This window comes from Acomys minous (assembly GCF_964271855.1).
Source record: "Acomys minous genome assembly, chromosome: 2".
In the NCBI taxonomy this organism is placed as follows: domain Eukaryota; kingdom Metazoa; phylum Chordata; class Mammalia; order Rodentia; family Muridae; genus Acomys; species Acomys minous.
Window position 1 is genome coordinate 138703673 of NC_140484.1, and position 16616 is coordinate 138720288.

At 46.1% G+C, this 16616-nt stretch overlaps 1 protein-coding gene across 3 annotated transcripts in view; it reads left to right on the plus strand.

Moving 5' to 3' along the window:
- Positions 1 to 16616, plus strand: part of TUB (TUB bipartite transcription factor) — an 83323-nt gene that overhangs the window by 25721 nt on the left and 40986 nt on the right. Inside the window, exon 4 of one of the 3 annotated variants that reach the window (XM_084773648.1) lies at positions 15289 to 15447. The exons of the other annotated variants lie outside the window; for them this stretch is intronic. Within the exon in view, the coding sequence (XP_084629774.1) occupies positions 15289 to 15447 (159 nt within the window). The remainder of the gene's footprint in view (positions 1 to 15288; positions 15448 to 16616) is intronic. 3 annotated transcript variants of the gene reach the window in all.

Genomic DNA, 16616 nt, shown 5'->3' on the forward strand with positions numbered 1-16616 from the left:
CTACCACAGCTAGCTGGCCTCCAATTTTTTCCCCTCAAATTTACTTTAGTTATTAATATTATTGTATGTGTGTATGTGTGTGTGTGTTTGAGGGTTGCGTTTGTGACACTGTGCAAAGGAACTAGCTGGTATTCTGATGAGGGTTACTGTGCTGAGTCTATAGATCAATTTAGGGAGTATTGCCATCCTGATGTTCTTTAGTCACATGATCCATAAGTACATGATAACTTTTATATATCTAGGATTTAATTTATCTCCAGAAGATTAGAGGTTTTAAAAAAATTGTGTGTGTGTGTGTGTGTGTGTGTGTGTGTGTGTGTGTGTGTTTATATGTGGTATACATACTCATATGTGAGCAGCTGCACACACCCAGCGGAGGATTTTGGATAGTCAGATAGATGTCCTTCTATATTGTTTTCCACTCTGTCCCTCTGAGATCGAGTCTCTCACTGAGCCTGCAGTCAGGATGGGAGCTAGCAGGCCCCAGTGAGCCTCCTGTCTCTCCACCTTTCACAGCCCTGGGTTTACAGGAATGTGCACGGCCACACCTAGGTTGTTATGTTAGTGCTGGGGATTTGAACTCAGGCCCTCATGCTTGCACAGCAAACTCTGTTGCATTACTAAGCCATCTCCTCAGCCCAAATTTGTAGTTTTCAAGGCATAGCATTGAAATTCTTTTAAAAAATTATTCCTCAGGATTTTTTTTTTGATGTTGAGAAATTGAATTGTACATTTTTAGGTTGTCTGTTGAATGTGTATAAGAATATAACTAATTTCATATATTGATCTTGTATCCTGAAAACTTCCCGTATTTGTTTATTAATTCTAGGGTATCGTAATGGACACAATCAATTTTCTTAAAACAGTATCATGCCATTTACAGGTTGGAGGCAGCTTTCTTTCATTCTCTCTGGTCTGGGTACCTTTTCTTTCACCATCTCTTTAACCATCTTGGGTTAGAACTCAAGCGAGGAGGTACATCATTTGTCTTACTCTCCGGGAGACATTCCTTTGGTTTTTCAGCTTTAGTGTCTTGTGAGAGGTGAGGTTTTTATAGGAACAACCCACCTAATCTGTTAAATGGCCTTTTATCATGAAAAGGTGTTAAATTTGGTGGAGGGCTTTTCTTTTTCATATACTGAAGTGATAATAGAAGCTTTACTCCTCATCTTTATATGGTATTTTTTTCTTAATTGATTTTTGCAAGATAAGTCAATTTTGCACACTCCTGGGCTAACTTCCAGTTAGTCAAGATATATAATCTTGATGTTGCAAGATTCAGTTTGCTAGTTATTGCTTAATAAGGAAAAAATTTCATGTATCTATCTATTTTTCCTGTCCAGTGTTATTTATACACACACACACACACACACACACACACACACACACACACACACACACATTCACATTATATATTTACATAATCAAATTACCACCACTTCGTTCTGTCCCCAGAAGACTTAGGTTAAGACTTCTAGCTGATTTGGTCTCTTTGTTTGCATGAAGTGATCTTTATTTGGCCTTCATCTTTGAAAGATACTTTGGCCATCAGTAGAATCAAAATTGACAGGCCTTTGGGGTTTTTTTTTTCCTGGTGCTCACTCTAATTTGTAGTGTTTTGAATGAGAAGTTTCTCTTGTTCATTCCCTTTGCAATGTCTGCCCTGCCATGCTTTTCTGTGTGCTTTTAGGATTTTTCTCTTTCTTACTAGTTTCCAACAATTTGATTATTAGGTGTCTTAGTCTTTTGTTTGTTTGTTTGGTTGGTTGAGGTCTTTAGAGGTTGTTTGATCTGTAGATTGGAGAAATCGAAGCTATTAGTTTTTCAGATTTTTTTTTCCTGTCTCCCCTTTTTCTACACCCTTCCCCAAACTTTAATCACACCTGTGTAGATTGCACCTGTGTAGACTGTTTGATACTGTTTCTCAGTTCACTGATACTGTGTATTTTTCCATATTTGTGTTTTATTTTCACATACATATATTTTTGAGATAAGGTGTCCATGTAGCTCAGGCTGGCCCAAGCAAGATCTTCCCTAGAGCTGTGATTGAAAGTGCAAGTTGTGTGACTCGCCCTCCTTTGGAATATGTCTATCTGTGGCCTCAAACTCAGTTATCTTTTTGGTAGGTAATGTCTAACACTAGCAATACATTTTAGGTACTGAGTATGGCTGTATTTCTTCCAGTCATATTTGTAGTTTCCCTTACTTTCTTTACATGGATTAAATTTGCAAAAACACTTTCCTCACCTTTCCTAGACTTGTCGTCTCCCACCCGTGCGCTTCTACTGGTATTTACCCTCAACACTCTAATGCCAAATGTCTAGGGTTTTGTTTTGTTTTTGCTTGTTCCTCGTTTAGATTTTTTTTATTTGCCTGTTTTTCTACACCAACAACCACTTTGACAGCTCTCTGGCTGTCAACCAGATATCTTACAATTCAGCTCTGCGGCTAGCTGGAGTCAGTGTGCTCCCCTCAGGTTAAGAACTCAGTCCCACACCACCACTCCTGCTTCAGAGGCTACCAAGTCTCCAGTTGCCTCCTGCACTGCTGGACAACAGCTATAATTCAGGCTGTCCCATAGTCCTCTGGTAATTTGCCAGAATGGATGGTGGAACCCAGGAAAGCTGCTTTACTGACTATTCATTATAAAGGTCAAAATTTGGGAACAGACAATCGGAAGAGATGCTCAGGACAAGGTGTGAAGATAGCGTCACGCCTTCTTCTCTAGCGCACCGCCCTCTCAGCTGTTCTCCATGCGGAAGCTGTCCATGCACTGTTCTGTTACATGACTGATCAAATAGACCTATGGAGAGTGATGGCTGAACTCTAGCTCCCTTCTATCCCTGGGGCAGTTCCAAGGATTTTAAAAGGTCTGTGGCAGGAACTGGGAGAACAGTCCAAATATGTATTTCTTCCCATAATACACACAAATGTTTGTTTGTTTGTTTGTGGATCCTGTTTTCTTTTTCATATCTAGTATGCGCTGTGAATTTTTTTGTTGAGGTGATGGACTTCATTATATTCCTTTCAGTAGTGCTGTGTTATTCTTACCGCTGTGGCACACATGTAATCCTTTGGGCATAGTCAACCCTGAGGTTTCCTTCTCTGCATTGTGCACACAGAACCACAGCAGCCTTCGGGGACTGAGTCGTTAAAGCAGTGCTCCCCTGAGGCATGGACCCGTGTCCTGGGAAGTAGGAGGTCTTTCCACACCTAGGAGCAAGCTACCCCCAGCTCCCTGAGTTCCTGAGATCTCTTTGCTCTCTGCGGATTCATTCCTTATCTTCGAATAGTTTCCTCACGTGTGCACACAGGTCAGCACTCAGCCTGGCCTGGCAGGATCTGTCTAACTGAAGTACACCTTGCCTTCTGTCTTCTGTCTCCTAGGTGGCTCCCTTCTTCCTTCAGGTCTCATTACCAAATTCTAGCTGCCTAGATCTCGTTAAACTCTGGCCTCCAGATGCTCCATTCAGCGAGACCACCAGGCCCTGTTCGAATTTTCTGCCCCAAAGCTGTGGCCTGGAAATTTCAACCATCTGTTTGGTTGCCTTTTTTCCTCCACTTTCACCTCCCCTGTTTCTTTGTTTGTTTGTTTCTGTAAGGTCTGGAAGCTGTTGTTAAATTAATTTCACCTGGGTTGTCCTTGCTTTCTTTCCCTCTTCCAAACCCAGCCACCAGACCCCTGCAGATTCCCTGTCTTCCGTCTAAGGAGGTAACAGCCTGGACTGCTTTTTTGCTTCCAGTCCCGGTTTATTCCTTCCCATTAGCCACACCCAAGTCCAGGTTTCTTTTTCTACAGCACAAATATCCCATCATCTCCCATTTGACACTTTTGGTAGCATCTCTGACACCTCAGTGGTGTAGGGGTCAGGGCTGCGGAGACTCACGGGCTTCTGGTACATCTCATCCTCTCCTGTTCACCTCTCCAAACAGCTCAGGTCCTCATTTCCACACCAATGGCTCCTTCTACATGAAACCCACCTGTTGTCACTTGAGAATTGTTCTTTGTCCATCAGGACTTGCTGTCACCTCCTCCAGAGAAACTACATGGACGTTCTCAATCACTGTGCTAAACTCCATTGCAATTCTTAGTGTGTTTACTGTAACTGTGGATTATACCCGGGTCTGCTACTAAGCCATGACCTCTCTGATACCAGGGTAATGTCTTGCTTCGCTCTGTACCTTTAGTGGAGGGCCATGCACTGAACAGACCCTCAGCAAAAGTGTCTTTTGGAAAGGAGAACCAAGGCCAGTTGTTCTCAGTGCCAGGGTGTCATCTCACAGCTCAGGTGTTTTAGATAGATTATCCTTAGTATTCATAACATCGGGGAAGAGGTGTTAGACCTGTGGATTTCTGTGCTGCAGCTAAAGCTGGGAGATTTAAACCTGGAAGTCACGGAGCAGAGCACAGAGCAGGATCTGAGCCCACGTCTGCCATCCCATCTCTGTGTTCTTATAGCCTGCCATCTCCGTGCTCTTCTGCACAAACCCTAGAACAGAGTCCCCATTTTGCAGCCCCACCCAAGGGAAACCCCAGGTAGGTTTCCCCATCCTTTGTCCAGTAGGGAAAGCTGGAGCTTTTGTAGTTCTGACCCTGTGGCATAGGTGCTGGTGTTTTCAGCCTCAAGGGGTGTAGGGGTGTCCTATTGGAACCCATCCTAGATCAACTAAATCAGTGACTGGAGGGTTGGGGGGGTGAACGACCAAACCCCTGAGCTTTACATAGCTCTCTTGGTGTTTTCAATATCAAGGTAGATTTGGGGGCCACTGGCCCAAGTCTGAGAAGAAGACAATAAACACCTAGTCGGAAAAGAAGTGGTGACCTCTTGCTGCCTAGGCCATCTTCACAACACCTTTTAGAACCATGGTGGCCTCGTGTAGTGTGTATGTGTGTGTGTGTGTTTATGTACATTGTATATGTACATACGTATACATAATAAAATAGCATTAAAAAACAAGTGTTCGTTATAGTAAATATAGATTAGCTGAGACAACATAAAGAAAAGCAAAACTTCTTATGGAGTTCAGTGGTTAGGAGTACATACTGGGGGCTAGAGAGATGGCTCAGAGGTTAAGAGCACTGACTGCTGTTCAAGAGGTCCTGAGTTCAATTCCCAGCAACCACATGGTGACTCACAACCATCTATAGTGTGATCTAATGTCCTTTTCTGGCCCACAGGTATACATGAGGCAGAGCACTGTATACATAATAAATAAATAAAAATTTTAAAAAAGAATACATACTTCTCTTAAAGAGGCCCCAAGTTCAGTTCCCAGCATCCACTTCAGGTGGCTCACAGTTGTCTGTAACTCCAGCTGCAAAGGGGTCTGATACCCCTGAGCTCTGCGTTCTCTTGCACTCATGCACAACACACACACAAACACACTTAAAAATAAAACAAAAATTTAAAACTATCTGTCCTCCCAACACTCAAGTAAAGCCTGTTGGTGGATCACTAATTTCCGTTTTAAACTTTTCATTGGCATATTCATCAACACGCAGAAATTACAAGCGTCACAACTCCTAACGAATGTTTACTGACATGCACAATTAGGTTAACGCCCACCTATACTGATAAGAAGAGCACTCACACTGTAGGACACTCCCCCCTCTGCCCCAACGAGATCCTTCTGGGAACTGTATCCAATAGTTATCCTGACTTCTAACACGACATTAATTTCACCCTCTGTTTGACATTCGTGCATATTGGATGTGTTACTATCTTCACGTTGAAACCGGCTTATTTGGCTCAGTAGTGAGATTCGTTTGTTAGGCATGTAGTCCCTCTGCAGTTCCTTTATTGTTCTCGCACAGTATTCAGGCAGGTGGCTAGGCACAGTGTACACATCCGTTCTGCTAGCGGGTCTCTGTGACATTTGGAGACTATTAGCAGTGCTGCTGTGGACATTCCTGTATGTATGGATTGGTTCCCACATGTGTTTGCCCACAGGATGTGTACTAGCGCCAGGACCCCAGAGCCTCGCTTAGCGTCCACACTAGTGGCTGCAGCCGCAGTCCTCTAGAATGTTCCTGCCAGCGCACCTGCACTGCACGGCGTGAGTCCGGGTGGCTGGAAGCCCCTGCCACAGCTTTGTCTTTTCATTTTAGCTATTTTAGTTAAGTGAGCAAAGCACAGAGTTGTGAGTGGCCTTACTTTACATTCCTCTGGTGAATGATGAAGTTGAGAATTATTTCTTTGATGTATTTCTGAACAAATATGTTATTTATGGGGTCAGTTCTAGTAGTCCTTAGCCAACAAATATGTTATTTATGGGGTCAGTTCTAGTAGTCCTTAGCCCACTACAAAGTCAAGAAAGTGAGGAAGTCCAAACGTTGTTACTACGAAGCTGAAACATTCTAGTTAAAAAAAAAAAAAGATTCTCTTTTCCCTTTGGCTAAGTCTGACCTCTTAAGAAAGGTTTTATTGAACTAGAAGGGCTCAAAAAAGCAAGGGTATTTTGCTGTTGCTCTTATTTTGTGCTTCCTGTTTATTCCAGCAGCAGTGCTTATGTCTTCGTTGGAACGCGGCTTTATGATACACTGTGCAGATATTACTTCTTAGGAGGTCATTGTGACAAATGAAAAGCTTAAATTCAGAGCGAGGATAGAAGGCTTCTCTGGTGAACTCTTATCTCAGAGCCAGTGCTAGCGTGGTCCTCCTACTGGGAAGTCTCGGGGAGGCCCTGGCAGTGCTGAGCACTGCAGAATGGATCCTAAAGTAATGTCATTTGTTCTGTGCTGTTCTTTGTTATCAATGAAACTTATTTTTTCCAATGGGCTTAAATTTGTATTATGTGCTACTTGTAAAAAAAATATCTTGGACATTATAAGAATGTGTAGTCAGAGTTTGTAAGTAGAAATTTTCTGTTTGTGTGTGCATACATTCTAGTGAAAAGCTTTTTGCCATATAAAGGTTTCATGTATATTTCCATGTTATTGAACAAATACTATTTTAATGGCTATGTGATGGTTTTGTGGATCTTTGAAATATAAGCATCTCCTCATTTTGGTTATTTCCTTAATTCCTAAACTTGCAATGAACATAGTGCATACATGTCCACGTTTTTATATTTATCTTCTTAGTGTGGCTTCAGAGAAAGAAAATTAATGATTCACAAAGAATGAATGTCTTTAAAGGTCATTGATAATGTTCATGTTTTCATGTTGGCTTCTGGTAGGCTATCGGTAGACTCTCCCTGAAGAACAAGGAAAGGCCTCTTCAGAGCATAGCTCCCAAATTTGCATGCAGTCTGTTGGAGTGTCTGTGGCCTGAGAGAGGATTTTTACATTTTTAACCTAGCAAAAAAATCTGTTTTTTTATTATTATTATAAATCACGGCCTCTGGATTTAGAACAGGATGCAGCGAGCTACCCAGCTCCCTGAAGGTGAGGGATGTAATTTCCTCTGATGCTTTCCCCTTCCTGTTGGTCTCCTTTGTAAACGCATCTTTGTCATTTGTGTCCCTGTGTCATAGGAACTAGGGTAGACTTTTGCTCATCCGAGTGGTGGCAAATTGCTCTCTAAACCATTTGCTAAATACCGGCCATTCCTTGGGTGTGTTTGAGGGACCATTGATGTCATGAACCATATACATAAACTTTGTAGACGGCCTGCCTCCTCTCTGCTACGGTGATGCAGCGGGTCATGCCGGTTCTCATGTTGGTGTTCCCATTTGGATCACGCGTTTGTGTTATGCATGAAGATGGTGAAAAGTGCATAGTGCAGTTTGAGGGCCAGCCTGGCAAGTGCCTTCATGTTGTACTGCCACAGACTTTCGTTGGTCGGCTTACAAAAGTAGCTTACTCTTTCAGTTGAGCTTTGCCATAAATTCATCCAGTTACAAGAAAACCCCCATGACAGCTGTGACTGGAACGCTGAAGTTCTAACGCCAGGGGAGAAGAAAGGAGGTGTTTGCTCTCAGCTAGGTTGTTTGTGTAGGTGTGATGGGGAGTTTGGTTAGATTTTTCATTGTTTTCACACAGGACTAAGAGATCTCTTGTGACGTCTTATAGATATTCTTTACTTAACGGTTATTTGAATACAATGTTTCTCATTTTTTTAAAACTAGATGCTTCTGCTATATGGGGCAAATAATGAATAGCTATGCTATGGTTATCAACTTCACTGAACTGTTTGTCAGTTCTAATTGTCTTCAGAGGCTTAGTAGATATGTAAATAATAATCGGTTTACCTTATTTCTAATAATGACATGAAAATACATCACAAATTGTTCTGTTGGCCAGAAGTAACAGGACAGTGTTTAGCTGTATCTAGGATAAGACACTTCGTCCTATTTAGTTCCTAATTTACTGAAGTTTCCTTCCCCCCAGGCCCCACTTACCCCCTCTCTCTCTGGACTTGCAGTGTGGTCTAGCTGGCCTTACTCACTGTGTATCACGTTAAATTTAGAGATGTACCTTTTATGTGTGTGTGAAAAAGCAGATCTTATACTGCAAGACACACATTCACTATAATGGTCACTATGGTGATGGCCATAGCCGTCATAAAGACTTAGATATTTATAGAAAATTCTTCCATTGAGATGCAAGCCTCAAAGCCTAGCAGATGTTCAGGTATGCTTGGTCTCCTCTGTGCCACTTCTGTGCTTGTAAAATCGTTTCCAGAGCATTCAAGTTATGTGGTGACATTCCTCATGCTCTTCCTTGGTCTGAGCAGAGACAAGGCCAAGGGTGGTGGTGGTGGTGCTGCTGCTGCTGGTGTGTGTGTGTGTGTGTGTGTGTGTGTGTGTGTGTGTGTGTGTGTGTGTGTGTGTTTCTACATGTGAAGCAGAGAGTATCTATGACGATAACCCCATCTGTAATCCACACACTGGAATGCATATATTGATCTGTATCCACGTGTTTTCCTGTCATAAGTATGTGTCCTGATGTGCACATCTAGTATTTTATGTGTACACATTCATGCATGTCCCTCAGTAGCTGTATCAACATGTACACGTGGATAATTTGTGTCTAGAGTTATCTCTGCTTTGTGTGTACATTGCATACGTGTTCCTTTGTTTGTGCACATGCATGGATGTACATGGCTATAAACATCGATGAAAAGCACACTGTACACATATGAGAATGGCAGTTATTCAGCAGAGCTTTGGTGCACGTGTGGCTAACTTTCTGTCATTACAAACAAGCTGTGAGAGGCCCAGAGAGTGAAGTCGAAGCCCCGTAGGTGCAGGGTGGGGTATGGAGAAGGCAGGAGAATCTTCTTGCTCATTGTGGCTCCATTTTAGAAATCCTCAGAAGAGGGGTGACCCTGACCTGGAATCCTTGTGTCTGAGTTACAGGTTCAAGGAGTAGCCTCATCCTCACTGGGCTTTCACTGAGGCAAAGGATCAGGGCTATGCTCTGTGCCCTAAGGTGAGTCATGACCATACTAAGCCTGGAGCCCAGGCCCAGATGCGGAGCTTATGTCTAATGCAAAGCCCCTAGGCTAGACTCAGGGAAGCTGACTATTGTTGCTATGGTGATCGGAACTAAATATCTTTCTTTTTAGAGCAGCAGGATGTCAAGTACATAGATAACAGGCTGGGCTAAGGTGGGAACAATGGTCTATCTCTGTCTCTCTCTGTCTCTGTATCTCTATCTGTGTTTGTCTCTCTGTCTCTGTATCTCTGTATCTGTCTCTGTCTCTCTCCTCCTCCGTGTGTGTGTGTGTGTGTGTGTGTGTGTGTGTGTGTGTATGTGTGTGTGTGTCTGTGTGTGTAAGGGGCCAAAGAATGGACTAAAAGAAAGAGAAAGGACTTTGAAAAGGGACGTCTGTGTCTCACTATTGCTGCCTAAGGCCTCAGCCATGACTCTGGGTTATTGCTGTCAGCACTGCAGGATGGGTTGGTGTGCCATGGCGAAGGCATTCCTAAGTTCGTCATGACCTAGTTGGAGGCTACTGCTAGAGTGATCTGGGACCAGCTCAGTAGATATGCTGGCATCTCTCCATCATGGTTTAGAACCCAGCCAGCATCTACTGCAAACTTGGTGGCCCAGGAAGGACACCCCTACCCAGGCCAGATCCTAGGCTATGGGAACAGAGAGAGACTTCCCAATACAGAACTCGGTTCCATGGATGCACCATGGCACTGGGTCAGGCAAACACAGGACAAGAGTACAGGATGATGGTCCTAAGGCCCTAATAGGGCCTGACCTTAAGTAGAGCAGAGGATTGGGATGGAGAAGGACTGAGTATGCCTTAGAAGGATTAAGACATCCACTAGGCTTGTGAGAGCACCAGTGGCCTCCCGAGCAGCCCCTTCCTTACAGGATTTCAGGCCTCCAGTGAGCAGTGGGGCTAAGCTCAGCATTCACTGCAGCCTGGACAAGGCTTTCTTGTGGGAAAAGCTTCAAGGTGCACATGGCTTCTTTCTTCAAGGAAAGGATGCTGGAGAAGGGGAGAAGAGGGCTGCTGGAGCCACCCATGGCATCTGAGTTTGCATCTGAAGAAAAACAAAAGGCGTTTGACTCTCTAGAAGTCCTTATTCATCCTTTTCCAAGTCTACTGTAGTTACCTTGTGTCTTAGGCTAACGTGTGACCCTCCATGCGAGTATACCCCACCTTGCCTACCACCTGTTGCAAGGACTTCCCCCCTCACTGTTTCTCGTCCCAGAGGGATGGCAGATGGGAATCCCGTCCTGGAACATGGGCACAATATCGGGAGATCTGAAGTGTAGACTTGGAATAAAGGTGGCCTACGTGATGACTGGGAGGAGAGTGTGTGTGTAGGAACATATGCAGGTAGTGAGTGCACACACGTGTGTGTGTGTGTGTGTGTGTGTGTGTGTGTGTGTGTGTGTGTGTGTGGTATGGCCTCCTTCTGCCTCACAAGGTGCATGGATTTCCTCTCAAGGTGGAGATGCCTAAACCTTATCTTGGTGACATAGAAGAATCTGTTTGCTGGATTTTTGTTTTTTGTTTAAAAAAAAAAAAACACATATAGTGCACACTGTAGCAGCTCAGACTCTGGATACTGGAAGGTGGGTAAAGAGGATTGCCCTATGGGGAAGTAATGAACCACATTCAGTTCTTCAGGGTTACCATAAAAAGCAGTTCATATTGACTAGTAAGATTCGTTTGCACAGTTGAGGAAAATGTTCTTGTTTGTTTTCTCTTGTGATAGGGTCTCACTGTGTAGCCCTGATTGGTCTGCAACTCACTATGCAGACACACACTTGCCTCTGCCTCTCAAGTGCTGGGATTTTTTTAAAGGTGTGTGCTACCACACTTAGCCTTATTTTTTGTTTTTATTTTATTTAAATAAGATTTTTTATGCAATAAGGCAAACACAAAGCCATTAAACGTAGATGTTGCTAAGACTTTGAAACTGTATAAACTTTAAAATGAAGTTATAATTAAAACTCAAACAATTAACACACTCAGCTTCCTCATGGTTTTAGCTTTTACTGTGTCTGTGCTCTCGCAGCCATGTCTACTGTGTTTGTGTGATGGCAGTGCTGCTAGGGTGCGTTGCTCCGTGCCTCTCCCTAAGGTTGTATCTTAGCATGTTACAAATCAGCCCAGGAGAGAAAGGCTTCAAAACTAGGAATCAGCAGTTTCTGCACATAGCATGGACTTGTCCTTTTTATTGCAGATCTACACTTAGAAGGTGACGGGGGACAAATACCACACTACGGATTAAATTCTATAATGTTGTTACGTTTGTAGTTGCCATGTTGTGAACGACACAGATCACTAGAGAAATGCCTCTTCAGAGGTGGGAACCGTCAGCCAGTTCAGGAGAAAACTCACTCAAGTCACTGGGGAGTGAGTGTTCTTTATTGGTTCACTTTCCTCTCACTTGCTAAATTAAGTGAAAATATCAAGCAACATTTGAGCTGGAGCTAAACACATTTATCATTGTAGCCACAGATCAGCATGGGTAAAAATTAGGCAGAATCCCATTGATTTCTGGGATAATTGTTTGGCTATCTAGGATACTTAGTAGTAAACAGTATTGGATTTTGTCCCCTTACATCCATTATGTGTGTGTGTGTGTGTGTGTGTGTGTGTGTGTGTGTGTGTGTGTGTGTGTGTAGTATCAAGAACTCAGAGGACAACTTCCAGGAGTCAGTTCTCTTCGTCCATCATGGGCATTCTGAGAATTGAACACAGGTATCATAATTAGTGACAAGTGCCCTTATCCACTGAGCCATCTTGCTGACCTGAATACTGGGCATTTAATTTGTATTTATAAACTGCCCACTGTCCATCATTTAGGTAAGTAAAAGTATAAAAGCGTATGTATGTATGTATGTATGTATGTATGTATGTATGTATGTATGTATGTGAGCACTTTCTGATCTGGAAGGATGGCTATTAAGTGTTACTATTTGAAGCTGTCCTGTAGCATTTGTAGGCCAGGCATTGTGCTCACCTTAAATATGCCTTGTTATGGCAGAAGGGATAGAGTGCAGGGGGTTGAGGGACAGGTACCAGTGGAAGCAGCAGTAAGGACAGCTTTTCAGAGTCCCACAAGTGGCCTGTCACTAGATCAGCTGTGACCACCTCCTGGTCATGAGTAGAGGGGCTCACTTAGGGACCTCAGTCCTTTAAAATTAAGTCCCTTCTCTGTGCCAGGCACCAGGGGGAATTACACATGGGGGAAGGCAGGCTCACTGCCTGCAGGGGACTCACAGCCCAGCTGGAGATGCCAGGTCACAGCCCTCTCTCCCTTCAGAGTAGGCACATAGAGGAAGACCCAGCTCATGTGGTGGAGGTGGTGAGATAAGGTCATGTAGCCTGATGGAGTCAGTGTGTGCATTTTACATTGATAGCAAGCCACCCCTGGGATCTGAATTGAAAAATGCATCAATCCTCTTTCCATGGTCCAGGCAGAGCAGCGCCCAGAAACAGGCTAGGGCATGGAGAACGGGGGAATTCTTGGGGGCGCTCCTGGAGAAAGACTGTCTGAAGAGAAAAGAGAGTATATATGCAAGGCAGAGAGAGGACAGCAGAGATCTGCACAGTGCCTTTGGAAAGCTGGAGCACTGCTGAGGTGGGACAGTCTGGAGGAGAGAGGGGGGGGAGGGAAGGAGGAAGAGAGAGGGAGAGAGAGAGAGAGAGAGAGAGAGAGAGAGAGAGAGAGAGAGAACAGCAGCAGCAGAGGCGGGGGGGGGGGGGGGGGGGGAGATGGGATGGATCGACAGCCTCACCAGCCGCTGGGGGATCCACGACTGATGGAGGAGCCTGGCCAACAAGTGACATGTTTAGACTGGTTTTCAAAGCCAGTGTCCCTGGAGCTGGGAGAAGCGGGACAAGGGAGGCTGGAAGGAGGCTGAGGCACATGAGCACTGTGCCCAAGAGCAGCTCTCACACAGCGGGGAGGAGAGCGGGAGGAAGACTCAGTGGGCGGGGGTGGGGGGTGGGATGGGGTGGGGACGCACAGAGCTAGTGGGAGAGGGGACTGGGATGGCATCTACATTTCTGGAGTGATGAAGGCCTGGATGACAGAGAGCAGGAGGAAGGGCCTATAACCGAGGTTTAGGTTGGGGCCTTGAGGTCTCACAGTGTTTATGGAGGGGCTGGGAGAAATGTAGAGTTAACGGGGTATTGAGAAGTAGACTAGAGCCGCCATGGGTGGGTGGAACAGCCAGGGAGTTGGGAGATCACCAGGGAGATCGCAGAATGACAAGAGCCTCAGAGGAAGCTTCAAGACCGAATGCTGGAGGACTGGTTCAGGAGCCCCCCCTAGGGACTTCAGTTCTAGGAGGTGTGGCATGGACGGTAGACCCCTCCACGCCGAAGGGCCAGGGAATGAGTAAGAGGAGACGGTCAGGGGAGTTCAGAGCCATGGGGGAGGCCACAGTGGTTAGGCCAGTCCTGGCTCTGCTACCAACTTGCTGTGTGACCTTTGGCCAATCCCTGCCTACTCTGAGCCTCACCCTTCTTCATCTGAAAATAAGGTTGGATTGGACCAATGATTTTCAAATGGCATTTGGAGCCCCTAGGGTCCTCAGGAGGTATCCCTAAGGAAGTGTTGTGTGGGGGAAGGAGAAGATGTGGCTCATCCACTGCTGCCCCATCCCCAGTTGCGTGCAGAGATGTCCAATTAAGTTTTCTTTGGCCCGGCTGTGAAAGGGTGTACCCCAGCTAAAACCCAGGGGGCCAGAGAACTGCAAGTATACATGTGGCACATAGTTGGGGGGCGGGGGTGGTCTGTGAATCCTTGTTAGCATAGTTTCTGCTGGGGAAGGAACAGGAAGGACACAAAAGGAAAGCCAGCTAGCCTGTCTTGGCTTCAGACCCCATGTGAACCCCTAGGCCCATTTCCAACATGGCACAGTCACAGCAATACCACCAGCCTGCAGCTCTGGACTCTCTCTAGGGTATAGGCATTTGTCTCTTCCCTTGGCTGGTATGTACAGTGTATCTACCAGTGGAGTGCCGCCCCCCACCTGGCACAGTGAGCCTGTACTTCTGCGCTCAGAGCAAACTGCAGCATGATGCCAGGGAAGCAGCCCATCTGACACCTTGTGTTTTAACACTTCCACCCCCTTGTCTTTATAAACATGGAGCAGAGGTTCCTGGAACAGGAAACCAGAACTCAGTTCTCAGGCCCCGCCTACATGTGGGTGGACTCCACAACAGAGGGTGTCCTGGATCCCCTTTAGCCCCATGAGGCTTTCCTGAAGCCTTGCTGATAGCTAGGTACCAGGCAGGCCCTGACCAGCGTGGAGGGCTGTGTTGTGAGGAGGGAGGATGGCGGAGGAGACCCCATGATGGATCAAAGAAGCCAATCCCTGGCTCTCTGCCCTCAGGTGTGGCCCTGGGATTTGGAATGGGTTACAGACCTCCACCCTTGTCCTGAGGTCTTATGAGGAAAAAGAAGGATGGAGGTTGGCTTGAGGGAGATTATGTTGCTAGCCCTGTTTCCTTTCAGCCCCAGGTACCATCCCACTGCCTGGAAGACAGTTCCATCTTAGCTCTGCTTTCTAGGGTGTCCAGATGCCTGGAGCCTGACCAATTGAAGCTCCACAGTCCCAGGCTCCAAGACAGTACTTTGGGGGAGCTCCGGGTCCCCCCAGTTTTATTGCTTCCTCAGGGACAACTTAGAGGGAGGCCTCAAAACCAAGTGGCTTCCTTCCTGTCCCCTCATCAGCATCTCAGATAGGGCTCAAAAACTCACTCTAGGAACCCTGGGGAAAATCCCGTCCCCACAGTCCCTTCCTATTTTCTTCTGTTCTTTATATCCCAGGACCACACGGAGTCTGCCACTGGCGCTCACTTGGCAGGGAGGTTGGATGGGGACAGGGTGACGACTCATGGTGTTTCCTGACAACAGGCCTGGGGACGCAAGCACCAATGTGAAGCTGAAGAGAGTCCTGGAGACAGGGGTCGGTGAGACCGAGTCTGCCCAGGCCACACCAGTGGGCGGGGTGTGGCCCTGGGCCTGGGGAGGGTCGCTGTTTGAAAGGAGGACGCAGCTTTATAAATTGACTCCGTAAGTATGGCCGGGGTGAGTGGGGTCACAGGCCCCGCCCCACCCCCACTCTTCACGTGGGACAAGGGCATGGACTAAGAGACTCTGCAGTGGGGGACTCAAAGGCATGGGCTCTGGCAGAGGCAGAAACTGGCTCTTTTTCTCTGGGCCTGTGCTCTCGGGGGGCATGTTTCAGATCCCTAGCTGAGACAGCCCTTGAATGGTGCTTGTGCTACCTGAGTGGTTGGGTTCTCGGTTAAGATGGCCAGCTACAAGTTGGTATTCTCCGAAGGCTAAGGGCCCTCGGAGTCCCCACAGGATAGGCTCATACTCTTGTTCAGCAACCAGGCTCTCCAGTGATGGTTTGCACTCAGGAAAAACCACAGGGAGAGCCTTTAAAACGCACATTTCCAGCTTCGCTGCCAGAGTCCAGGGTGGAGCCCAGGAACCTGCTTTCTAAAGCTTCCCTAGACTGCTCTAGGAGCCTACCTGCCCCGGGTTTGGTAAAATGTTCTGGTCACTTGGACTCTTGCATAGGGGTGAGACCCAGAGGCTGGTGAATAACCTCTTCCTGAGGCTTAGGAGAGAAACAAAGAGACGGTGGTTGAAGGAGAAAATCTGAGTGGAAGTCCGGACACCATGGTGCTGCAGCAGCCACAGGGGCTAGGTTCACAGAGGTGGTGGCACTCATGGCTTTCCCGAGACCCTGAGGGCCACACAGATTCCCACATTGCCCTTGCCATAGGGTGAGCCTGGAGCTTCTTGCACAAACATGAAGACAGAGAGAGTTTGGGGAGGACTCCTAGAGTTGAGTCTACTGAGGATCATTGGGAAATTGTGGTGGAATCCCTTTTTATCATTTTAAGTAACTTTTTTTTTTCAAGTGCCTAGTTAATTCAAAATGACCTTCACAAAAGATAAATTAAATGACCTTTAAAACCCTCATAATTGACATGCAAGCTACTGCCTGACTGAATTAGCCTGGAGGCAGCACAGATTTGCTATACATTTCCCCTGGTGGAAGGTAGAGACAGAGGCAGGCTGGACTTGCTCATGTCCCTTCTCACAGCTCAGGGTTGAGCATTCATCCCACCTGGGACTGCGCATGTCCACACCTCCTGGCTGGAGAGCATTCGAAGCGTTCGTCTGACCCAGTTTGCTGAGCCTTTGGGTTCCTTCCAACCTCTTGC